Source organism: Sparus aurata, chromosome 21 (assembly GCF_900880675.1).
Source record: "Sparus aurata chromosome 21, fSpaAur1.1, whole genome shotgun sequence".
Lineage (NCBI taxonomy): Eukaryota > Metazoa > Chordata > Actinopteri > Spariformes > Sparidae > Sparus > Sparus aurata.
This window is the reverse complement of record NC_044207.1, coordinates 26,288,899-26,315,483: the sequence shown is the minus strand read 5'-3', so window position 1 is coordinate 26,315,483 and position 26,585 is coordinate 26,288,899. Positions and strand designations below refer to the sequence as shown.

Below are 26,585 nucleotides of genomic sequence, written 5' to 3'. Positions count from 1 at the left end.
ATGTCATAGTTTATTATACCTTTGTTATAATTCAGTGTATATTACATTGTTCTAACTCAAACTAATTCACACACAGCATTAGTGAAACCGTTATTGTACCTTGTAAGCTGGTAACCTCAATTTCACAATAAAATATCGAGATCAACCTCATTGCAGAAAGATAATCATTTGTGGGTTTCAATAAAGACACTGGACCAACGTGGGTGTTTGTTATTAAAAATGGCACATTTATTGCTACATTACTGTTATATACACAACAGTTCTCGATATCTACTTTATATATAAAAAATAGGAAACAGGAGGCACTTTGAGGACATAGCCTACATAGATGCTGTCCCCAAACATGATTGAAGACAGAGAGATCTGTAGCAGGTCATCTGTTGTGGAGGACAGAAAGGGTCTGTTAACAAAGAATATCAGGTGCATCTTTTGATACTTTTCATGTGAAGAAAAAAAGTCTTCAGTAGCGACCTTTTATGTCACAACAACACCAGGTTCTTCTGCAGAGAGGCGAGAGTAGCTGACAAAGAAAATGTTCAGGGCTAGTCCATAGGGCAAAATCTGTGACCAAATGACAGGTAAACCAAATACTGTCACATATCAGAATCAGCTTACAGTGATCAAGCTGATGAGGACATATCGTACAGCTGTACATACATATCAATGCACATGCCAGTCAAGGACAAAATTATATTTAACATAATCAGTTCAGAGAAGATGAGAAATTTTAAGTACAATTTTCTGAGTCAGAGCTGTAGACCAGGATATTAGTCATCTTACACTTAATGACAGGCAGACACTGAAGCGCTCAGCGTCGCTGAGTGTAACTCTTCATTTAGATGCTGTCAGATGTTACTGAAGTATATATGTTTTGATATATCTGTATTATAAAAAGGTAAAACCTAAAAATCCACCATGTAGCAGAGAAGTATTCAGGCACTGGTGAGTTACCATTATCAAAACTCCCAAAGTCAGGAAAATGACTCAGGCCAGCCTTTTTGATTCATTTTATGCTTCACATCAGAATGAAAGAGTGAATTATGTTGCAGATTTCGCAGACCGCCCCTGCTGCCACTTCCAAACTAATCAACAAGCTCATAAGAGAGCTGGATGTCAGGGAGAGGAGACGGGGGGTGTGCCAAAGAAAAATATTGAATTCATTTTAAGAGAAACTGTCGCAAATACCAGAAAAATCCAATTACAACTGGCCTGACAGATTTGTTTTGAAATGGGCATTCAAAAGCAACAAAAGAGCAATATCACAACATGTGATGATGTTACAGCCAGATAATCTTGTCTTCTCTAACATTTCTAAGCACCTGGCACAAAAAAAAAACACCTCACTTTGTTCCTGGAATCTAAACTGACAGTCGTCTTACATTTAAACAATGTAAATAAACAAAACAAAGAAAGAAAGAAAAAAGCATTCCAAATGATAAAAACAAAACTCATACGACTATCTTACAAAGTATAAAATAAAATAAAAAAAATGATAAATCAATTCTACAAAAGGAAGATCCTTACAACAGGCTTTGCAAATTGTTCAAAAGGGGGGAAAAAAACACCAAAAATGCTCAACACAGAGCAACAACCACAACAAGTCAGTCAATGGCGATTGAGTAAATTCTCCACAAGATAGCAGTAACACTCATGATCCCTTTCAATACTCAGTTTTTCAAAATGTCTTTTACCACAATACAAATTGCTCTGAGACTTGTGTTAAGTGAGTTCACCGTGCTGGAACAGTGTCTTAAGGTATGATTCGACTGTCAGGCCGATGTGACGCTGGCTGTATTCGAGTGGCAGAGACTGAAAGATGCGAGCAGTGTCCGCCGGCAGCCTCACCGAGGGAAGGTTGGGATTTCAACATCGCTGTGGATCCTGGATTCAGATTGAGTCTTTGCTCGTGTTTGTGTGTCTGGCTGGGTCTCTCTCCGGCAGTCTTTTTACTCCGCTTGAGTGGCCGCGACAATAACACATGTAGAGGAGAAAAGACTCTGGGATCCACAGTCAAAAATAAACAAAAAACAACCCACTGCGCATGTGAGTCGGCGACTGTGGCACCATTACAGCCAAAGCAAGACATTTTTAAAATACAACCAGAGTTACCAGCATATCGAAAAGAGAAGTAGGCTCTTCGATTGACCAGTCAGAGGGCGGATGTCTCCAAACCTACATCTGTAATTCAGTCATCACATGAGGACTCAGATGGCTGTTTTTTTATCTGAATGAAACACTTTGCATTCGGCCTCTTGCAGGCTTAAACAGGTTTGTTCAATCATAAGATATAAACCCGGCCGTCCCTCTTTGCTTGTGAAGAATGTAAGACCTCCTTTTCAGATGGGAATGCCAATAATTATCCAACAATACAAATCCTAACTCTGCTCACGTGAGCAAAATTGATCCAAAAAGGTTTTTTTTTTTGATCCAAAAAGTTTTTGCTCCCAACGTGTAAAGCAACTTTTCAAAATGTCTTACAAAAACACACGAGGACGTCCTCATGTCCAATTTCCACTGTCTCCAAAACAGCGTCCTCGGTTCTAAGTATTGTCACGTAAAGATTAATAAATGTTTCCTCTTTCTGTGAGAGTGTGCTTGTTACTTTTGTATTCATCGTCAGGAATGTGGCCACCTGCCTTGTCAGTAATGAGGTGTGTGTGCGTGTGTGCTTTCCCAAAGTTGATTAACACACACTGAGATGCATGACAATGATAGATTAAGGCCACGTGTTCTATGGGCTGTACAGGAACTGCAACAGAAAGGAGAAGAATGAATTATTATCTTTCCACAAATGCGTAAAATGTCTGTTTGATTGTTGATTAGACAGGGACAGTACACAGTGTCTTAGCTGTACCAGTAAAGCCAAGTTACATCTGTAGTCCATGGCAAGAGACAGATAACTATTCACAGCAACACAACATTATTCAACAGATTTCATCAGATTACATTCTTTATGTTTTGTTCCAGGCATCACAAACTCCACTGTACAGACTCTGTAGACTGACCTGAGAATTACATATGTCCATCTCCTCCCAGACCGGGGTGACCCCCACCGAGCTGCATCTGAGGGTCAACACCTGAAACTTTTTCCTCCTCTCTCCTCTTGAGGCAGGCAGCCTTTGGATTCAAATTACGCTCTTTGGGGGGAAAAAAAGGACAAATCCACGGATTAAAAAGAATCAGGAAGGAAGTGTGTAATAATGCTTTGCCCTCAGAAAAGACATTAGAGAGTTTTGAACATACAAAAGGTCAAAAATAGACAAGGGGAAAGCAAGGAAAGCAGGAAAATGAAAGGTAGGATGAGCATTTGGCAGAAAAGCAGGGACATACTTCCTCTTAAAACTCCCTCTCTTCTCCTTTTTCCTCATCTCTCAATGTGTTATCAGCAAATAGCAAACAGAAAGCCAAGGTGGATGCGTCACAGCAGGCGAGAACAAAAAAATTAAAGAAGAGACTTTCCTGGTGACGTCTATCCAGCTATGATAAGAGGCGGTTGGTTGTCTACATGGATCAGACCTTCCTGTATTGGCTGACCTACCTCGCACCTGCTTCTCCAGGCCCAGTATGACCTGGACAGCCTGCTGCAGGATGATAAGCTTGGTCTGGGCCTTGTCGCTCTGCAGGTGGACCTGACACATCCTGCCCAGCTCTCTGAAGGCTTCGTTAATGTCACGCACGCGTACCCTCTCCCTAGCGTTGTTAGCCAGTCGGCGCTCACGCTCCCTCTGCTCCTTCTCCTCGGTGGTCAGGTTCTCGTCAGTCACCGAGACAACGCTGCAGCCAGGAGGAGAAGTGTGGGGGGGTTGGAGGGGCTGGTTAGCAAACCCAAATCACAACCCTCACTGAACCTAGGCTAGATGTTTTCACTAATACTCCAGTTGGAGTCTAACTTCCTTGTACTGTTATTGGATATATTTGATCTTTTATGTTTGTCTATGTCTCATGGTAACTTCAAGTTCTATGCCCAAGAAGATCCCAGTGGAGTGGGGCTGTGTTGCAGGAGAGTGAGCGGAAGGGTTTTTTTTCGTTAAACTGAATGGATATTTAGTCAATCAGTCACAACTGTGTTGTGGGTTGAGGAAGCGCGGCACTAAATGGTTTCAAGCCAATAACATATATTGGAGATCAAGATACAACCAATCTAATAAATCTGTCTGAAGTCCGACCGCCCAACATTTTTTTATGGTCATTGGGGTCCAGGATGGAAGTCGTTGGGGATATGGTGACTGTCCAGCAGAATGAGAGAAGTAATGAGGAGGAAGAGAGAGAAAGGGAGAGAGAAGAAGCAACACCCTCTGCCGACATAGAAAGAGCCACAGAGATAGAAAAAAAAAAAAAGCCAAGAGGAGAGACTGAGGGCATCGTGTTAAATACATCAGAAGGAGATGTATTTATCTGAATGTGAGGAAGAAGAGGCCACTGTTATCTGTAAAAAGAAAATGAACAAGGATGGGGAGTAAATGGAGAGATGGAGAGGGTTGTTTCGGGTACAGGGTGGTTAAATAAGAAGGTTAGAGGCTGGGGCATGCAGCAAAGAGACATTGCAGACAGGTTAATAAAAATGATGGCAGACAGACCCTTTTTCATGCTGGGGTGCCAGTGAGCAGACATCACAATGCTGAAATATCTTATTTGAAATTACAATGACTTCATAGTTCAATAAAAGCACAATGAGGCAACAGTGGAAAAAGTAAGTGAGACGACACAAAAAGATGTGTTAGTCGAGTCAAAGAGTGAGGTGGAGAGACACGTAAGCATTTTCACAGACAGCCGACTGTAAGACAGTGCAACACATACTGCATCAGAACAAACACCGGTCCTGTATGTGTTACCAGAAAACCTCAGAGGATGAACTGGAGAATGGTCTTGAAAACAGTCACACAGCTTCACTTCCTTATCCAGTGTCATCACTTTGTTGTTCATTTTTACTGATGGACTGCATCAAGGGTAATACTAAACAGGGATCATTTCTTCACCACCATAAGTGGAATAAATTGCCACAAGTGATTTTGAAAAGGCTAGCAGGACATGCCAGGAGCCGGGAGGTGAAGCTGCGTGGGAGTTTTATTTTGTAAAAGAGGCCCTTCCCCTCCTCTTCCTTCCTCCCTGGACACCCACTGACCTCGAACTTGCTGCTCCAGGTTGAGTATAACGTTAACGGCCTGTTGCAGTATGATCAATTTGGTCTGCTGTTTCTCATTGCTCAGATGGAGCTGAACCATGCGGCCCAGCTCCTTAAAAGCCTCGTTGATGTCCCGCACACGTAGCCGCTCGCGGGTGTTGTTTGCCAACCTCCGCACTTTCTCCCGCTGAACCTTAATCTCCACTGGCAGATCTTCATCGTCTTCCCCATCATCCAGACTAGTGAAGAGCCAATTGCAAATAAGGAGGGAAGGAAACAACAGTATGGGTATAGTTCACTGAAAATTATTGTGTGAAATAAATTTTCCTAACAATGTTAACATCACATGGAAAGGAGTTACTCAATGACAATGACAAACACTGCTACAAAAGGTGGGTCACAAAAGTGTTTGGTCTAAATAGTTTCTTGGATTATTTAACCCGAAGGAGCTTAAATGAGGAACTAAAGGTCACTCCCGTTTCCACCAACATCATTGGTTCCATGAAAAGTTTTTATGGTGGGAAAGATTACATTTAGGGTGACATAAGACTTTTCAGGGAAGCTCCACAAATCTTATCATTAGAGGAGCGTCCTAATAAAAGCTTTCAGAGTAAAACCTGCTCCAACCTCAATCATTTTCTAATCCAGTAAAAGCGGATTTAAGAATTTGATTAAAAGTTAATGCATTCTCACTCAACTTCACATGGTTATAGGGTGGAAGATGCTAGGTAAGGATATAACTATAATTGGCATAAATTCATTTAATACCTGTTCATTACTATTGTTGAGTAAAATTTAAGAAAAGACTAAGAACCATATCTAGAAAGTTTGAGAGACTTTTCCTGACACATATTATACTTAAACCACTGCAGCATTATATGCCATGTAATTTCATGCAATGATCGGTAAGTATAAATGCTATGTGGAAAAAACAATCAAAGGATTTAGACACCTTGTTCCGAGACGGGGCTTCACGTCTTTTTTCTCATCCTCTGACCTGTCAGTGATGGAGCAGTTCTCGTCATCCTCCTTGTCTTCTCGTTTGATATCAGCACTGTTGGAACGACTCAGGCTACCAGACAGGCCTGCTAAAAGAGTTCCGAAAGATACTAAGTAAGACACAAACAAGAGTCAGAAAACAGTCCAGTGGCGACAAAGAATCAGTACCCTTGTGACATGAAAAATTAACAGATTACAAAGAACCGGGAAGTCTCACCTGCAGGCTGAGAGCCTGGCTGGGCAGGCGCAGAGCCATTGTGACCATGCAAATGTCCTCCACTAGAGGGCAGACCGGAGTCCTCATGGTGGCCGGACATCTTCAGAACAATTTAAACATGATCAGTGTTTCGGTTATCTTGTAATGCAGAAACAGATGTACTGCTCTCACTGTTTATTTCAGTTTAAAATATAAAACTTTATTCATTCAGTCATTTGTGGATAGATTTTCTGTGCTGATATTCATTAATCTCACCAGTCCTGGCAGGCGACTGGCCAGTCCAAGTGCTGCGCTGGTGAAGGCTGGAGGTAAACCTAAGCCAGACGAGAGCAGATTGTGCATTTCAGCCAGGCCTGGTACTCCTTGTCCGCTGGCATGACGCTGAAGAACATTGATGGCTTCGTCCAGATGGTCCTCCATTTTACTCGCCTACAGAGAATGAAGAACAGCGGATGATGATACTGCAGAAATATGCATGTAAGCTGCCTGTTTTTAGCTCTGTGCTCTACTTCAACAATCTTGGGTTGCATCCCTCACATTGAAGAGAATAAAATAGACATGTTGACTCACCATGGACTGAATTCCACCATCATAGTTGGGTGAAGGTGTAGCCTGGCCAGAGGACCGAGTCCACTGGGAAGCAGAGCCTAGGGAAAAGAAGATCACAGGGAACATTTGCCCATGTTCACTATATCATCCGGATGTATGTTCTAAACTGATATGAACATTTTAACACACACACGGAATGCTCAACACTCAGCAGGGGATGTTTGTTGATACTCTCCATAACATTTTCTGGCTTCCCACCACCCACACTCCAGAAATGTGAGGGCTGGGATGTTCAATGAGAAACACTCCTGGAAATGAGCTCTTCATGTCTTACTCTTGAACACTACAGGGTCGATGATTGATGCAACCGGTGCTTGAGCTTGTGCCTACTTTCCTGATGTATTTTTGGAGCAAATGTTGGTTAGATGCTGAATGTGATGCACACTCATTTAAAGACAGTAAAGTTTACGCAAACATTTTTGCTGTTTTAAGCCAACCACATGCAGGAAAAATGATGTCTTTTAACATCCTGAAAGCTTCTTTTGTTTATATAAATGATGCTCATGTGAGAAACTGTGGGTAAAAACATGCTTTTTGATACAATTTTAAAGATGTGAAACTGATGTGAAGGGGATATGAAACCAATGTAAATACAGTAGAAATGTGATGTACATTTTTCAGCACTGCTTAGTATGAATCAATTCCACAATTTCAAAGTGAGGTAGTTCCTCATTTCATTTTTCTTTGGGATCAGGATTATCCCCTCCATTTCCTCTCGTCTCACCTCGTGCCAGCAGCAGTATTCGATGGATGAAGTTTGTGAGCTCATGTGTGAACTCAGCAGAGACAAATGGGGAAGTGGCCCCACCCTCTTTTTATTTTTACTGTGTTTTCCCTTCCTCTCTCATGAGTTATATTTGGATAGTGTGTGCACGTACGTATGAGTGTGTGTGTGTGTGCGTGCTTGAGAGTTTGTGCATGAGTGTGCCTGAAAGATCAAGTAAAGGTTAAGCTGTGATCAGTGTACCATGAGTTAAATGGAAGACATTTTAATAACAAATATAGATATAACACCAACAGAAACACCCTTTCAATTTTAGATAGATTGCAGTTAATAGGTGAGATGTTTCTTACAACTTCCTTGCTGCTAAATTAGATGGCCTACATGTCAAGATAGTATTGCCAAACTTATCTTCGTTCTATGTTTGTTCAGTGCCAACACAAGGTCTGGGTGAACCCAATGAAACAGGTGAGGGAGAGAAAACAATCTGGGTCATTTAAATTTTGCAAATGAATCAAATTCAGCCTGTAGACATTTTGTATGCAGCTAAAATCTGCCCTTGAATACACAATTTTGATATTATGTAAAGGTTTTCAGATTGGGAGCTAAGATGATCACTAGTAACTTTCTAACTTAGATTGGTACTTGAGAGTATTAGTGTCCAGCAGATGGCAAGACAAATACAAATCTGTATCCATCAGTCATCCATCTGATGTATTTAAAGTTATATATATCACAACAGCATTGATTCATATCATGATGGAATATCTGCACATGAGGAAGTGAAGATCCCTCAATACAGAACAATTCTAACATAATGTTTTACTTCCACTTTTGACCCAATAGATGGAGCTACACTGTCACCAAGAACCATTCATGCTTATTCTGAAAATGTATCACCCCCTTACACAACAGGAAAGAACCTGTGTTGAACAAACAAGAAGCACAAAACAGTCATTTGACCTTGAAGCCTCCGGGGGAAAAATAGAAAAATAAAAAGACTTGAGCTACTCCCTCACCTGATACAGCCTGTGGGGAGCCAGAGGGAGTAGACGGAGACGGAGGGAAGGTATTACTGTTTGGATCCGAAGGATAGATCTGGACAAAAAAAATATTTTTTTTAAATCACAACTTAATCGTTTATAGATCTTTTAGTATGTTCTAGAAAGATGATTATATATGACATTTTAAGTATTGTACTACTACTTACAGATGCCAGGGCTTTTCCAATCTCATCACCTGAACTTCCAGGTACTGCTCCACGATTGGCTTTTGGGGAAGAAAAAAAAAGCATTTTAATGAGATTCTATGTGCAACAATACATTTTCCAGATGTTACAATGTTTACTGAAAAAATAAAGAGCGAACACAAAAAAAAGGACTCCATATAGGGTTACCCATAACGGTGTCGGTGCCAGCGATAGGGGGTGTGTGGCTGGGGACTCCAAAGCTGCTGGAGCCAGAGTGGAGGCCAGCGGGATGAGCCCCGCTCACTTCACTGCCATGCAGGGGGTAGTTTTGAGGAGAGAGGGGCAGGGGCTGTCGTTTCTTGGAAGCAAAGACACCACATGATTTAAATGCACAGCCAGGAAAAAAAGCCCTCAATGATGCATTAGTCAAAAAGTGTCAAAGACCTCATTATGCCTTCATAGAAAAACAAGTCCAAAGTGTGAAGGCACAGCTCACCAGTCTGTCTTGAGGGTTGATGGCAGTGAAGGGAGCATGCTGGCTCAGATGGGGGGAGTTGCCCAGCATGGCAGAATAACCGGGCTGAACCATCGACCTAGCAGAGCCCCATGGATCGGAGGGCGGGTGGAGGCCTTCTGTCAGGGGGCATCCAGCAGAGGGGGTTAGGTGGGGGCGAGGGGTAACCAGCCACAGGAGATGACGAAGAGACAATGAATGCCACATATGAGACATGTCACATTACTGTGATGACTTCATTCAACTGTGATGCACTATTCAGCACCCATGCTCCACAGGGTGTTCACTAACATACAGCTACAGCACCTAGCTTCGTATGGACTTCCATGAGAACAATATGGGGAACTAACTTCACAACGATAATGGCTATAAAAGAATATTCCTGTCAATTTTTAACAATGTTGCTGTGTGACACATTTAGCCGTATTTCTCAGTCAGGCTGAACTTTTCAGTCCAACAGAATGAATGAGGAGGCTCTCAAGGCAAACTCACTGACCTTGCATGTAGAATGGGTAGACGTTTCCTGCCTTTGAGGCCGGGTAGCCGGCATTGTCCCTGTTAAAGTCCTCTCCCGAGGCTGGTGCATAAACCTACAGAGGGAAAAAGGAGTGAAACTGCTGAGTTATTGATTGTAAACATACCACATGGTATATATAATTTGTGCCATAAATTATACACATTACATTGTACGCCCCCCTTTACGTGACAACAGTTATACAAAAAACGGAAAGGTTTTTCCCTTAATTTTCTTATAGAAAGATTCTGCTTTCATACAGCAAAATTGTAATAAATGATCCTTGTGCACACAGATCTGCAAAAAACAATTTAAAACGCTGCAGTATGTAGGCCAGGCCAGTAGTTGGCAGTACAACTTTGCAATAAAACACCACAGAGTAACACCATGCGCCTGCTAAAAAACGTTTTCTTCTGCAGAATGGTGAGCCATCACATCACAGTTAAGGTGCAGCAAAATGTACACTTTGCTGAAGGACGGTAATAAAGTCAGGAGAGTTAGCAGCACAAACAAAGCTCGTTAGTCTGCCATTGTTCTTGTTGTCCCATTTGGCATGGCTATCAGGCTGAAAACATTATTGACACGCATGAAGCGAGGCCCTGTCGTCGGTTTCACAAGAATTGCATATTGCCAGTGCGCACTACGAAGGTAAACGTGACGTTTTTAAAAGATTACATGCTGGAACCAGGTTTCAAAAGCGCGCGTTTTAAAGCCACCAAAACGCTGTTGTCATGTAAACGAACAGACTAAACGCAACAAAAGCCTAGTGTTTTATCTAAAAACCATTGTCGTGTTTACAGAACTTGAACGTGGAACGTAGAACATGGAACATGTTTCTTTTGAGATACTCGTACGAAAATGTAGGACAAGGGACAATAGTACTAGGACCTCAGTAACATTAAAAAAAGATGTGTTTATTAAATACCTGAATAAACACAGCTCTTAACAGTATGTGCTTTGTCTGGGCCACAATCACCTTTTAGTATCTGGTTTTATTACTTAATTCAATAAACAGGCTGTTGCAACATTTCTGAAGACTGAAGCACTGAGCATCATGTACTGAATGTGCAATGTCAGTGTTTTTATTGGGCTCAGTCTCCCTTTTCTGTATTGCTTTTATATAGTACCCTGTTAAACACAAACCGCCTGAAAATGCTTTACAGATACATAATTCACACTCTTTACCACAGTGAGACGTGGCCACACAACGGGAGATGCAGTTGGATTTGGTGCATGGTATAATGGATATAAAGGAAGCAGTGTTCTGAACCACCGTATCATTCTCAATCAAGACTATTCTAGACGCAAAGCAAGTATCAAACTGTGTCTGCAAAACTCAAATCCAAATGGACTGAAGTTTTCTTCTGTAATTTGATTAAACAGAGAGAAAAAGGAGAGGAAAAAGAAGGGAGAGGAGAAGAGGGAACGGAGAGATGCACTCCTAATTACTGAACCATCTGCCGAATCCTGGATGGCAGCCAACTCCACTGGCAGCTGGGATAGAGGGATGGGGGAGGGAGAGAGAGAGAAAGGGGAGGGAGGCGGCGGGAAGGAGAGGGAGGAGGCGTGTGGGTGTGGGGTAGAAAGGAGGAGGGGGAAGGAAGAAACAGAGAAGAGGAGGAAATAGGGTGCCCAGAGAGCGAGAATGGGAGGGAAAAAAACGAGGTGGAGTAAGAACCATCAAACCCCAGTATGAATTCCCTTCAGTGATCTAACGAGTATACTTGGCAGAGGGGAAGAAATGTGGCCGTAAAGTAAAGGGCCCACAAATACAACACACTATAAATATATGCTGCAAATGAGCGACTGGGTGAATGAGTGGCTTCCCCCCCCCTTCTTTCTTTTTTTTTTTTCTAAGTTCGGTGGTGCAGATACACAGCTGTAAGAGCTGGAAGTCCTGTATTGCAGCTATTCTGCTGCTTTGCGAGCCAAGGAGAGGCTTAAGATGCCAAATGGAATGTGAAAACGGGTCGTAAAACACAAAAACATGGGCTCCCATCGACTGACTGTGAGGGCTGAGATACAGTTCAAGGCAGCAACGTTTCTGGATGCTAACACTCACCGAGGAGGGCAGGCCAGGGGGCACCTTCCTGATCTTTTTTGGCTGCGATTCTGAGAGAAGGAAGACAGAGTGAAATCGAATTAGCATGCTAACACACACAAAATGTAAACTTATTGTGGCATACAAGCACCAATGAAGGGATTCATTTATGCAGCCCCCTTCCTTCTGAAGACCTGCTGAACCAATCTATCCATCTGTCTTGTGACTACTCATTAATGCCTAATCAAAAGGTATTTTAGTCTGATGTTATTCAGTGACTTTCCTTGTTGAGATCTCACAGCGGTTTCAGTCTCAAACTAAGCAGAAGTGAGATTTTTCAAACACTTGTAAAAAAAACTCAGCAGGAGAAGTGATGATATACGCAGACCTAAATATAAACCAGAACAAAGGAATATTTTTCTGAAATAAAATCTGTGACAAATGTGTTCAACGCTACGCTTGAAATGATCCTTTAAAATCTTACCAATGGGGTCCTGTGCAGGTCTCCTGCGAGGGTTGTTTCCCTCATAAGAGGAGTAAAACTGGGAGTTGGACTTCAGGCCAGATGGGGAGATGGCATTGGGACTGGGCATGGGTATCTCGCTGGGCATAAAGCCCTGCTAAAAACAATATAAAAGAAAACAATAATTATGGAAATCAAATCAGAAAGATGCAGGAAAAGAGAACTGACTGAGGGACAGGATTTCTCCAGAAGAGCCTAACTGCCTTTCTGACTGATTTACCTGTGCGGCAAATGACGAGTATGGCCCTCGCTCAGCCTTCCCTGGTAGGAGAAAGAAATATAAAAATCAGGTCATGATTGTGAAAATTGGGCGTTTATGTCAATATTAAATCACAATCTGGCCATTCCCCTTTCTCCATTTGGGTGCCTCCCATCTGTTGTTTGAGTGTATATGATGATGTGTGGTATTTATGGCTCTGGACAGCAAAACAACAACAAATTGGCCCATTATAAATGGTTCAGGGGCAATTGTGCCCAACCTCTGTCCCCTCCCCTGACAGTTAAACAGAGGAGAGCTATAGGCTACCGTGGTCCCGAGGGAGAGCCTTGTTTGTGCATGGGTGCCCTTTACATCCCCCCAACCCCCTCCTGCCCTGAACACACAAACTGCAACACACGGACAGACCCCTCCTCCACATCCTCCCAGATCACTCGCTCCCTTTACCCACTGCTACCTAAGCATAAATATGTTTTACCCTAAAGTGAAACATTAGTGTTCAAACCTGTGAGCAGTGGCTCTCTAATAACGGAGACAACAAACAACTCATTGTTTTGGTTGAGTCACAGAGCCCATTAATATAAACTTGCGTTATTTTAATCAGTCCTTTTATTAGACACACAGGCCAGAGCTCCCTTGATTCTCTTTGGTCTGTAACAAAAAGAAATTCAGTTTACACATTCTTACCAACAAGCCCTGGTCCAAATATGGGGCCAGAGGCAATGCCTTGCTCTTGCTCACCGTAAAGGCCTTCTTCTCCATAACCCTGAGGGAAAGACAGAAGAGGCATTAGGGATATAAAAATACAAAATAAAGAAATTCCAGTACTAACCACCATTTTCACACCAAATCAATTGAAAGGAAACCCTGGTGTGTTCATGTGAATTGGTCAATGAGGATTATTCAACTCAGACACCCTCTGGCAGGCTTGGGTTTTAGACAGATCAGAGACTGCTCTGTTTTGGGATGCAAGGCTGGAAATGAGATTCCTCAGCAGATACAGTATCACTGGAAATACAAAAACCACTTAAACCAATATTTCTCATTTTGGTCTCATGACGGACAGTTTTTGAGTGTATACGCAAATGATGTGCGAGTGTGGACGGATTGATATGTATGTCAGAAAGGTCTGGTCATTGACAGCTTTACAGACTGAAAAAATAAGTGTGCCAAAGAGCTGTAAAATTAATTAATTAGTTGGCAACTTCTAGAAAGATTTTAAAATCAATGAATGATTTCATAATGATCTGATTATTTACTGGCTTCTTTACATTGAGAAGGTCATCCTGGGTTTTGGTCAATACTGAGATCTTTTCACAATTTTTCGACATCTTATAGGCCAAAACATTAATCAAGAAATTAATGGATACATTAACCTGAGTGGAAATGCTGTTATTCACGGAAGACAAAACAAAAAGCAGTTTTTTACTCCACACCTGAGATTTAGCATCACCAAAAAACAGTAGTGGATAGAAACCCACATTCATTGTCATTTTCTTTTTCCCAGTGTCAGAGGATTTGTTCTAAATTTGTTCAACATTTGGAGAGGAATTCGGCTAATGATTTCCCTCTTCCCAAAGTTAGCTTATGGGCATGATGTAGTTTTGCAGCTGACTCTCAGATGTCGTTGCTGTTGTTTGAAGATCATGTGTGAAATATCTCTTTGTGTGTGTAATCCGTCCTGATTTCCTGACAACTCCAAAAATCTGCAGCTGATATTAGCAGTCAAGGGTGTTAAACTAAGGGTCTGGAAGCAGGTAACAAAGAGCAGTTTATTAAAGCTCAATAGCATGATGTCTACATGGTCAGATTCAGTGTAGTAAGTGAGGATAAGACTTACCCTTCCCTGGTTGAAAGATGGACTGTTCTGTTGTCCTGGCCCCCATGGACTGGACCCACTCCTCTCATCTATACCTGGAAGATAAAGAACTGGATTAGGCCTATCAACCACTATAAGGCAGTCATATTCTTCACAGGGACTTACGCTTAGGCTTTGCAAAACTAAGTCTAACTTCAGAGAATGATGATGTTGACCTGCTTTGGTACAGGTTTTTCAAGCTGCTCGAAGTAACCTCCATTGAAGAGCTTCACTTCACAGCTCACACAGAGACAGCATAGTGACAGCGCTGTCACATAGCGTGGATATGAGCTGTAGGAAGTTTGAATAATTAACACCCAGTATGAGTCTCCTAGAATCATCCTCGACATTCTTCATTCTCCCACTCCACTCCTTTACATTTTCCATGGCAACAGTCATTCATCCCCCATTCATTCTCTCACATTTGGCCTACACCTTCACCTTAACACAGACACAAGGTCTCAATCTTACATAGTTGACACACTTTATCCAAGGCCTGAGCACACCAGCTTTCAGAGAGGTGAATGTGTTCGAAAGGAGCGATTTTAAAGATTGGTGAAGCAGAAATTCCTGTCCGTCCCCTTTCTCTCAATCTCCTCTCGTACTGCAACACAGCATCTCTGGGGGAAAGCTGAAGCTTAATTGTGTGCTGATTTGCATAATTGTGCATATTAATGAAGCTCAGCTCTATGAATATTCATATTTTTGTTTTGTTGTCTAATTAAAAAGCGGAGAGGGGAGAGGGGAGGGGGGTAGAGGCGGTCTAGAATCATGACAGGATCAGCAGTAGAACAGAATGATGGGTCCACAGCGCTGAGAGCTGCTAGATTGCCGTGACAACTGTGATCTATACGCACGACACCAGCAGAATAAGAGATGAAGGAGACAATGTCTTGTCCCCTCTCTATGGCTGACTGTCACTCTGCACGTCAATCAAAGACGATAAAGAAAATGCATGAACCATTTGTTTCTGCTATAAGTCGTCAGCACCCAAGCTACAGCTAAGAAAAGCGCCCATCAAGATGTATTGTTTGTGACTGGGTTACACTGTTGTTGAGATGTGGATTACGAGTAGGATTTCAAGGGTGAAGCTGTTCATAAGCAGCATATGCAAGGAGCCTAATTTACTAACTCTGCTATTCATAGTTAATTAAAAAAAGAGCCAGTTTCCGTGTCAAACAATACTGCTGTGTACATTTATGTTTTTTACGTAAGTGAAACAGGCTTTAATTTGGGTGAATACAGTATCAAAGCGCAAAGCCATGTGGCATATCAGAACACTTAAAAATAAAAAAATCATTCAAAGCTAAATAGCAAGACACAAACATGTGGTTTTCCTCATATTTTGCAGGACTGTGCTAGAAGGCACTAGAAAAAGAAATGGCGCCAATTATTCCACAAATAGCAGGATATAAAAAGGACATTGCACAAAACTAACTCCATAACTCCTCTCGTTTGAGAATCAAAGGCTGTATAAGAAAATGACAGTAACCTATTGGAAGTCTGAGCCATTTCTGTATTGGGGTGACTCCACAGGATGAAAAAAAGAAGTCTGATTCTTTGGAATCAGATGACAAGATGACCCTAACTTCAACTTGATTCACTATGTCAGTCAGCAGTTTCCTATTGAGATTATGGTCTCAATAGCTTCTGTAATACAGTATGATGTTTGTTTTTGAAGTCTGGTTTCATTAAGGAAAAACAGATAAAGCAGGGTGTGCTTTAGGCCGTGACCACCTTGTATTTGACAAGTCACTACCACAGTGACCAGTAATGTCTTGTTTCAGTTGTGCTAAAAGACAGTCCGAGAAATTGGCTGTTTCCAGAGCAAGCTAAAATTAGCATATCATTTAATACATCAGTTAACATGAGCTAGATACATCTAGCTGATCAAGTTAGCTAGCTAGTGCTAGCGTTAGCAGATAACTTAGCATTTGCTAAGTGTCCTTGGGTTCTCCCTCAGATCCACCCTTCGCACAACACAATCACCTTTTGCTAAGAAGAAGAGAAGATGGCGATTGCTAAGGCCAAATTTGAGGCTTCAAAACGATCCATCTCTATTATAAGAGGGCCTCTTTCCAGGGACAAGAGTAGGATAAACAGGCGTTATGAATTTAGAAACAGATTTAATGGAATCAGTGAATCGTGTGGAGGGACTAATGGAAGGATGAATGTTAATATTTACACCTGAAGGAATAGCATTATGGGATTAATGTTTTTGACATGGTAGGCCGAGCCTAGGATGAACTAGGTGTGTTTTAGAGTAATTTAAATCAATATAAATTAACCCTATTATTCTTTTCTAGTTAAAGCATCCTATGATAAGCAGATTTACAAAACTGAACAGGTTTTCTGAATTGTTTTGTTTAACAGCTTTATTTAATAACGATGAAAACTAAAAACCAAAAGTGAGATTACACTGGGTTTCTATCATTCTGGTCAGTGTATAACATTACACTGTGTAGGTAACATACAAACAGAGTGATGTTACCTGGCGTCGCCAACTTAACAACTGTTTTGTACTTTTAAGACTCCTTTTATTTCTTTATTTCATTGATTGGTAGAGAGGAAGCCCTTTCAGTTGACTTGATTGAAACAAACAGTTCACTTGTTCTGCTCACTGCAGTCTATCTTATCAATGTGGTCCAGGAAAACACTGCATCTTGTTTTCTCTTTTGAATTCCAAGCTGTGTCCAAGTTGTTTTCTTGGGCCTTGCTTGTGTGATCCTTGTTGTGGTGAGATAAAGGTCTTCTTAATGTGCTTGAATTGTAAATAATTTAAACAGTCATCATTATCTTTTAACATAAAACAGACCACAAAATGTGACCCTTTGAGCAAAATGTTGTGGTTTATTAATTTAATTGTCCAATTTAACAAAAAAGAATGTGCTCATATGAGGGCTCAATAGCTAAATAACTGCTTTCGATATGTTTAACAAAGGCAGATGTTGTAACATTTATGTCTGTACTGAAAAACTGAACTGAAAACAGGCCTGTACCCAACTACCCATTTGCCCTACTACCCCTACCTATAATAAAAGCATTATAAAATCATTATCATGTGTTTTGAACATGAAACACAAAGAACACAATGATTTTTCTCAAACCTGGGGTTGAACGAGTTTGTTTCCTCTTCTTCACTATATCAACAGGGTTTCCTTGATTCAGACTTATTCTGGTCTAGTTACTGTTTGAATCTGCAGCCTTTTCAGTTTGTTATATGCTGCTTTTTCTTCCACTACATAACACTTTCCTCTTATTCACACACACATTAAAGTTTTTGACTCTGCCCTCTTATATTTCTGATTCCAAACTTTGCATAACCTCATTGACTCGTGGATCCACACAACACAACCTTACATAATTATAATTAAAAACCACCCCTATTATTGCATCTACATTAGATTTTTTACAGAGATATGAGCTTTGATTTAAGCTCATTTTGACTGATAAATAAATTACACAGATTCTTGTGTCATTAACAGAATGATTTCCATTAGTGCCAAACATGGAGGAAACCATGAGTAGTACACCACTCAGACAAACTTACAGGACTGGAGAGGGAAAAAAATGAAAGAAAAGGGTGAGTAACATCAGACAAATTCTCTGGTGAACCCCAATGCACTTCTCCTCCCAGCATGCAACGCCCCTTTAAGCATGGCTAGTCTATAATTACACAGGAAAAGATACTGGGAACAGACAGCAAGCCTGAGTCATAGGCTTCATGAGCAAAACTCCGGCACATACATTGACCAAACTTGCAGACACGTCTTGGTTTTTACAGGCACACTGCCCCAGGCACCTATAACTGAGTGTGCCTTTTTGTCTACACACACCTTCTTCCTTCCCTTGGCAAAGTGAGTCACACAGACACAAAGCATGATGTCAGATCAAATCTCAAGAGAGTGAACACTGTTAATGAAATACTGAACAATGTACAATAACACACGGCTGGCTGTTTTAACCTGTGAGTCACCGGAGACTTCTTAAAACACAAGTGTGCTCTCACACACTAACAAATACAGCTTTAAATGCCCCGGTTCTGTCACAGTGTAAACTTACATACATTTCACCAGCAATAAGTGCCAAAAATTCCACTTTTAGACAGAAAATCTTGTCAGTTTATTTTTTGTAATTCACTCAAACATCTGTTTGAAAATGAAACATTTCATGCAAATTTGAACTCCTCCTCTTCTGCATTTCAGACCATACCAAACTTCAAAAATACATTTTAGGATTCTCGGTTTCCAAAGACCAAAAAATGAAAGTGCACTGAAAATTACTTTAACTGACAAGCGAAAGGCACATGCTGTAACACCAAAGCAGAGATATTATCATCACTGAAGGCTCTAAGAGGGAGGTTCCCCATAGTCACACATGTTAAACCTCCACATATCCCAAACCTAAACCATACTGAGGAAAAAAGTATTTAACTGAGTCTATAAGGAAAACATGTGGCAGCTGCTCCACAAAAAGCAGGGCTACAGTTTGACCAAGTCAGGGTCTCTGAAACTACTCATACTCAGCAGTAGGTAACCCCATTTACAGAGTATCATTTGCAACTTTAGTACATATAGACAGACATGAATCATTGTGGAGTGAGCCATTTTCTCTGAAAATAATCTTTTACCCACATAAGCCACTTTATTTCTCTGATCTAACCCAGGTCACTGTCAAAGAATCTAAAGCAAAAGGTTTTGTTGTATGCTAGTTGGAATAGTTTAAGATTTAACATTTTGGGAAATAGGCTTTCTTTCTGAGAGTGAGAAGATTTGTAGACACACAGAAATGAACAACAGAGTAAGAATATTGCGTGCTTTTTCTTGTTGAACCATAGTTTATCCATCTTTCCACAAACTGATGCTATTTTCTGAAGCAGCAGCAGTGGCAATCGCTAAAAAATTGTCACAATATCGAGATATATAGCCAAAATGAATGTGATATTTAATTTTGTTGTCCAGTCATAGCATTTATGAAATATATTTGAGGAGATTCTTTCAAAATATCAAGATACATGCATGTTGCAATAAAGCCTTTAAAAACATGTAAATTATCATTGGCCAGATATCCTGGTGCTATACCCATTTCCATGGATCACTATGGAAATCCACAGTTAATAACATGAACGTGAATAACATAATATTCATGAGGAAGGAAGCAACATTTTTACTGCCGGCAAGGGTGAGTGTTTGATACTCAAAGGAAAACATTTTTTATTTTTTTTTTGGGGGGGGGGGGGGGGGGGGTATTTCAAGGGTGAGGGACAATACCATGAGCAGCAGTTGGATTGATAACATCAATGTTTCTCTATTGTAAGCACACACCTTGCTGTGACAAAGGAACATGTAAGTGGCCCTCAAGTGAATAGAAGAAATAGAGCCCCTTATACCCCACCCTGTCACTGCTTGCCTTGTCTTTCATCTTAGCTTCAATATCCTGTTTCATTTTCATTGCCAGCAGATAGAACTACTGCACTTCTAGAGACACGAGGGTGAGAGAGAAAGGTGCTTGTAGGGCAAGACAATATACTATCGCAGGAATAGAGATGGACATGGTGACATTTTTACTAGCTTACCACTGTCTGTGTGTGACAGCAATACAAAAGAGACTAGAAACACCAAAAAAATTCAGCAAACAGTCCACTGTAGAGGATCTGATGATGTTGACGGGGTAGATGGATAATATCTCCAGGTGAAATTGAATTATGTGAAGACAAAAAGTAGGGTGCAAGATTGCAAGACAAGGGAATACACTTTGTCAAAAGGTAAGCAGAGCACAGAGACTAATTAGGCTGTTACCATAAACCCCCACCCTCTGCCTTTGTACTTAAGTGATTGAATAGCAACAGCTGAGAAGGTGAGGGAAGGGACACCTGCAGGGCGAGGGTGAGGAAATGTAGAGGAGATGACGCCTGATCTACATAGCATAAAATAACCTGGCAATCTTTTCTTAGGTTCCTTACAATAATCTGTGATCGTAGCCATAGCTTTAGGTGAGAGGAAGGATGGGAGAGTGAAATTTTCTTTTCTCTCTCATTTTCAACTTTTCTTTTTAAATTAAAAGAATCAAATCCAGTATTTATGTTAAGAGGTAAAGGAACAGAAAAATCTGTAAATTCTGATTCTGAATAGACAGCCAGATACACAATGTAAGTCAGAGAGAAAATAGAGGTGAAAGTAAATCACAAGACAGGAAAGAAATTAAAGAAGTTGGTAATAATTTGTTTTTGTCTTACCAGATCCTCCAAACTGACTGCTGCCGAGTGTGGTCGGCCGATTTTTGCCATTTGTAACTGGAGGCTCAAACATCTGAAATGAGAGAAATGATACTGTAAACACACCAGTGCAAGTCCGCCTAACACCAAGCTAGATGCTCTTCTCTTGTGCAAACTTGATTAGGTTGTCATTTTAACTATCCTATCTAGCCTACAGCTACAATGGGCAAGAAACAATCTGATCACTTCACATTTCAACATATATAACAACTGTTCAGGAATAATTAAGAAAGTTAAAATAATTTGTCATTCTGGGAGCACAAAACGAACTGTGCAGGATGCATTCTTGACAAATTTAAGCAATCTTCAGAGAGATCTTACCGCGCTAAAATCCAGCAAGTCGTTGAGCTCCTTGTCTGTTTCCACTGCAGCCATTCTCTGCTGCCGTTCACTTGGCCCTTTCAGTGTCAGCAAGCGACTACAAGTAAAGGTAAGGAGAACATGAGTATACAATATTTTGCCCATTTCTAAGATGGTTGACTATTCTGAGCAGCAAAGGTACACAGAAGCTCTCTACAAAATGTAATCAAAACAAGAGGGAAGATGAGTTGAGTTTGGAGAGAAATGGTGATATATAAACCAAACAGTTTAATGCATTAACTGTGTATTTCACTCAGCGGTAATAGCTCACCTAAAACGGAGTAAATTGAATGACCTAACTGCAGCCCTTAAAAGTGCCATTTTCCTATTAATTTCACAAATAAGATCTTATTTTGATTGTTTTGTTTATCATTATTATCAGTTGTGAAACATGTTATTCACCGGCTGCTGTGATATGACGATATTACACAATAAGCACACAAAGGGAAAACACACACTCAAAAAGATTTGAAACAGGCTTGAAACAAGTCCAATTAAACATAATCTAAAACACTGAAACTGTTACTCAAACTGTGCACTAGAAACACCCAGCGGACGTAGCAGAACTAATTCAGGTATAAACCTTGACCTATTGTGCTCATGGTAGATGTCCACATGAGCATGTACATAATGAAGCAAACAACCAAGTGTCATCCTTTTTGCTGTAAGTGGTTCAAATAAACTAGAGACTTGTTTTTAACTGGTCAGAGTGCCTGTGTTGTTACCTCTTCCACTGTTGAGTTGTGTCCCCACATCTCAACAATAAAGCTGGTAGATAAGATGTTGTCACAACCACTAGCACAAGTTATCAGAGTAAGAATGTAAAAATCATGTTTTATAAAACAGGAAATATCACCATAAACACAACTCCAGACAATGTCTAGACTTGCATCACAATGTCAATCCAATATCAACTTCTCCCAACTTTAGACGGTTAAATGACTCATGATGTTTAATGACATTTAATGGTAGATTACTCAAAAGCATTCACTTCAGTTGTGAGAGAAAGAACAACCAATTAAACAACATAATGGGTAACCTGACAACTAGGACACAGGTAAACTTTTCTACCAATGAGGTAACCACTCTAGAAGCACATTCTTTCCAGACCATCAGAGTATTACCAAAGTAATGAAAAATCCAGACAGTTCTAAGAATTTCCCTGGTAGCCCACATCTGACATAGGTTGCCACGGTTCAGCCACAGGCCACACTGCACTTGTTGTGAGCCAGGCCTTGGACTCCGGCAGCTTCTTCTACCTCAAAAACCAACGAGCTCTAACAGCTCTTTGAAAAGTTCAAGAGAAATAACACAGCATGCAGGACGCTCAGATAGGCGAGGTATTGTATGCGAGCCTAAAGCAAAGTAAATGCAGGCCTTGCATTTGCACGACATCTAAACAACTGTATTTCTTACATGTGTTGGAGAAACCAGCATGGATACTTGGATATTTCAATGCTATGATTTTGTTTGTAGTCAGAGATGTTGATTAAATTTAGAGTTTGTGATGCCATTGAGACATACAATTATGCACTTTCATTTAGTGATATTGATGGTTTACGTGAATGCAGTTTGTCTGAGTTTGGAATACGTTGTCATTATCTTTGAAACTATGCTACATTAAATACATTTGCATTGTTCCCAAACAGTGGACCCTGTGTACCGCTGTAGATTGCCATGAAAACTAGCTTAAAAGTGTTTTAGAATGTCTTACAAAACACAAACAAGATCTGTTACCATCGCTTACATAGAGCCACTTTAAAGCAACACAATGTAACTAAAAATAAAAGCTTCAATATCATTTTAATGGTATGCTGACTTGTGATAGAGAGAATGGCAGCTCTGTCATTGCAACGCCTGTTCTTGCACTACGCAGCTTGGGTTGAGTGGATACGACCAACTGCAAGAAGTGTTTAAGATGCTATAAGATGTGCTAAGTTGAAGATAGCTCAGTATTCTCACTACGGAAATCATGACAGAGGTGAAAAGAGAAGATGATGTTAAGAGGGAGGCTAAGGAAAAAAAAGAGAGAAAGTGACCGGGCAAAAGGCCAGACCGGAGTAAATCTCTGACTGGTTTTTATTCGATGGCGAGAGCTTTGCGGAAAAAAAGATGTAAAAATCCAAACCTGCTAAATACGGTTAGCAATTCATGAATTATTCTTTCAGACTAAGCAAACTAATGCAAGGTTGCAAACCTTGTTTATATATTATATTGTGTTGACATTAGCTGTAGTGATCTGTCTCATGGCTTATAGAAAAACAACTGTTATTTATGAAAGACTGCGATGTTGACTTCAACTTTATCAGTGTCATCTATGCCTCATGAAGTTTTGTGGTTTTCCCACATGCTAAAAAGACATCTAGCCTCAGGTCTGCCTCGGGCTGGCAGGCAGATAAATAAACTCATCTAACACTGAAAAATGTAGTTCTAATCATTCTCAAGCCAAGTAAACCTCGACAGTTTTTCAGCCATGCAATCTCAGCTAGCTTGAAACAAATACTGTCCACCGTATATCATGTAGACTATATCATGTTGCCACCAACAATTATTTCAATTACACACATACTCCACATCCAAACACTTACCAAACAATGTACATGGGCTGAATATAAGCAGCTAGTAGTATTTGAGTCAATCTGTACTTTGTCTTTTCTTCCTTTTCTGTAATGTTAATGGTGATCTCCAAAGGTACAACATATAAAACCACATGGTTCTTTGAACTGGCAAAGCTGATGTCAGAAGCCAAATACTTAATATGCACCTGCAGAGCTGCCCATGAAGTGGTGTGTCAAGGTCGGATTTATATTTACAACAGTGTTGTACAAGTGAATTGCACCCCAAAACTGTTGGGGTGCTTAAAAAATACCAATTATTGCATAATAGTGCTTTCAACACTACAAGCTAAAAATGTATGTAAAACTCTGGCTTCTATGCATTACCCCACATTTATATAATCAATTGAGTTGGGGTCATCTTAATTGATTAGTTTGTCAATCGTTATGTTGAGTATTGTAATCATTGAAACAATGAGGGGGGGGTGGGTCAAGGTTTTTCATGACCTCAAGTACATCAGTAAAATGCTACTGAAATGATTCCACGTTTACAACTTGAATAACTCCCTTTCAGGACGTGACTGAAGATTCGCTTTCAGTCTTAAATAATATACAAGAAACAGAAAAAGGCTGATTGGTTTCACTTATTTGGGCTATGTGACTGCAAAGACCTCACCTATTGCATCCAAATGCATCTATTTATGTGTATTGTTTTATACCATTTCCAGTGATAGTCCTTGATCAGTTGTAAGTACTGTCACTGCTTTTTGTGTACAACTCATATAATGTCAAAGGCAACACCAGAAATCAAAAGGACAGCTGTATCTGACTCTGGAGGAATTAAATAATTCAGCCATTACATTGAGTCTAACGGGGAAAAAGCAATGTAAATAGTGGTACATTGTGTAAAAAATAACACCATAAAAGAATAACGAGTACTGAGATATGTGTTATAACATTAGAACAAGCCAAATCTTCTGAAACTACCTAATCTAATAACTTCAGCCTCTCATGGCCTGAGGTCAAAATGGGGGATAAGTGCTTTAGCCCCTCCTAATAAATGGAAGTTGTGTCTTGAGCACCCCCACCTTCAGGCCTGACCATTTGGCGAAAAGTTTTATGGCAGAAATAGCCACACAACATCACATACCTTTCTTTAAAAAAAAGGGGGTACGAGACAATCTGGTATCAATAAATGGAGTCTTCCGGGCTCATCTGTAGATTAAAACCCTGCGGGGTGTTTAAAAGGACTTACAAACCTGTTGCCTGCCCTCACGTCGAGCAGGAGAATGGGACACCGATGAAAACAAAGACTCGGGCCACCAAAGTTTCAGTTTAGTCGACAAAACGCACAAAATGGGAATAAAAATCACATTTTTCAAATAGCAATCGTTCAAAAACGTGTTTTATATCAGACAGGATTGGCGTGAATAAGGCTTAAACGTATTCTTGTTGCATGTTACAGTGGTGGTGTGCTGTTGGTAACGTTAGCTAGGTCGAAAAGTGGACGGGGGTGGAGAAAAAAGAAATACCGTAGAGACTTCTATATAAAAAAAAAAAAGTTAACATTGCATTATTTTGTGGTTTATACGTACGAGTACGGTGCCAGGCTGCATTAGGGGGGACTCTAACGTCTTGATAACATTTGGAGATAATCGCAATTTTAGCCACAAGTAGGAATGTTGTAGTTAGCTTAAACAAACCGACAACGGCTGTCCGTGTTAACGGCTCGCGGCTAACGTTCGTGGAGAAAAACCTACATACTAGTACAACAGATAGCTAAACCCCGGGGGGAAGCTAACTCGTCTGGTAATATGCTAATGCACTGTAACGTTATAGCCCCTTCAAGTGAACAAAGGAGTCATTTCCACCACACATAAGCTAGTAATACCGAGTAGTAACACAACGAAGCCTGGTCAAGCCGAAAGAACGATAAACCCGAGACCCCGCTTTTCCCGGCTGTGGCACTCGGTACAACTTGAAAACGATGCGCTTTAAACTTGATCATTACTCCGCTTAACAACGTGGCAGACAACTTCTGCGCGACATGAAAATGCTCGACGTGAATGTGCGTGTGTCCACATATTTACCTGGGTTCAATTATGTGGCATCCAACAGGGAGAAATCAACGGCTGGAGTAGAGAGAAAAAACAAAGTTGGGGATAGGATCCTTCCCCCCGTGGTCCGGACTGTGGGCTTGATGAAAATGAGGAAAGACAATATGAAGCACTCCTCCCGACGCCTCGTCTCGTTCTCGTCCTCGTCACGAAAGTAAATTAAAAAGGGAAAAAAACACGTCTCTAACGCACAACCATAACTCTTGTCTCGGCCCGTTTCCTTATTGTTAGAGAAATTGTACCCATTTCATTTTCCAAGTAGACATTTTAACAGCCTCCACATTGTCGGTTCACTCCGAAGTATCCCTCCGCGGCACAGCCTACGGGAGGACATGGACGCTGAAAACATCAACGGCGTCTCAGTCCGAACTGAAACGAAATCGCCAAACGAAGCAGGGTTTTACGTGCCTCGTACTTACGCGATGAATATCTAAATTAGCGCAAATGTGGTACAAAATGTGATACAAAATAAGCAAGAGTTAGTGCCGATTCGCAAAAGAAAGGAGGGGGGGGGGGACCTATGTCGGCTGGCGGATGAGGACAGCGGAAAGCCCAGCGGATTACACCAGCAGAGGATGGAATGATAATATCAGAGGGAGGACCAATTGGATACAACGAACACTTGATTGGCAAGCGGGGCGCCCAAATATGTTTCATCATCGACCTTTAGGGCAGTCTCACCGTGCCTACGGCTCGACTGCACTCCAGTTTAGCTCTGGAACAGTGCCGTGCTCCGAAAAATGTTAGTGTGTGTG

At 40.9% G+C, this 26,585-nt stretch overlaps 1 protein-coding gene across 13 annotated transcripts; it reads right to left on the bottom strand.

Annotated features, from left to right (window-relative positions):
* Positions 1-203: 203 nt before the first annotated feature.
* LOC115572079 (transcription factor E2-alpha-like) lies at positions 204-26,351 on the bottom strand. Of its 13 annotated transcripts, none has more exons than XM_030401877.1 (20): positions 25,804-26,351; positions 21,120-21,216; positions 20,760-20,832; positions 14,507-14,580; positions 13,354-13,432; positions 12,670-12,710; positions 12,411-12,546; positions 11,948-11,997; positions 9,868-9,961; positions 9,354-9,490; positions 9,065-9,215; positions 8,879-8,937; positions 8,688-8,766; positions 6,909-6,985; positions 6,594-6,767; positions 6,339-6,438; positions 6,075-6,231; positions 3,539-3,774; positions 3,006-3,137; positions 204-2,749 (listed from the first exon to the last, which is right to left on the bottom strand). In XM_030401877.1, the coding sequence occupies exons 2-19, from the start codon at positions 21,171-21,173 to the stop codon at positions 3,013-3,015; spliced, it is 1,896 nt and encodes a 631-aa protein (XP_030257737.1). In that variant the 5' UTR covers positions 21,174-21,216; positions 25,804-26,351; the 3' UTR covers positions 204-2,749; positions 3,006-3,012. The 13 variants fall into 13 exon arrangements, with proteins under 13 accessions (XP_030257737.1, XP_030257743.1, XP_030257749.1 ...); XM_030401883.1 differs by having other exon boundaries at positions 6,120-6,231; XM_030401889.1 differs by having other exon boundaries at positions 6,120-6,207.
* Between the last annotated feature and the right edge of the window lie 234 nt (positions 26,352-26,585).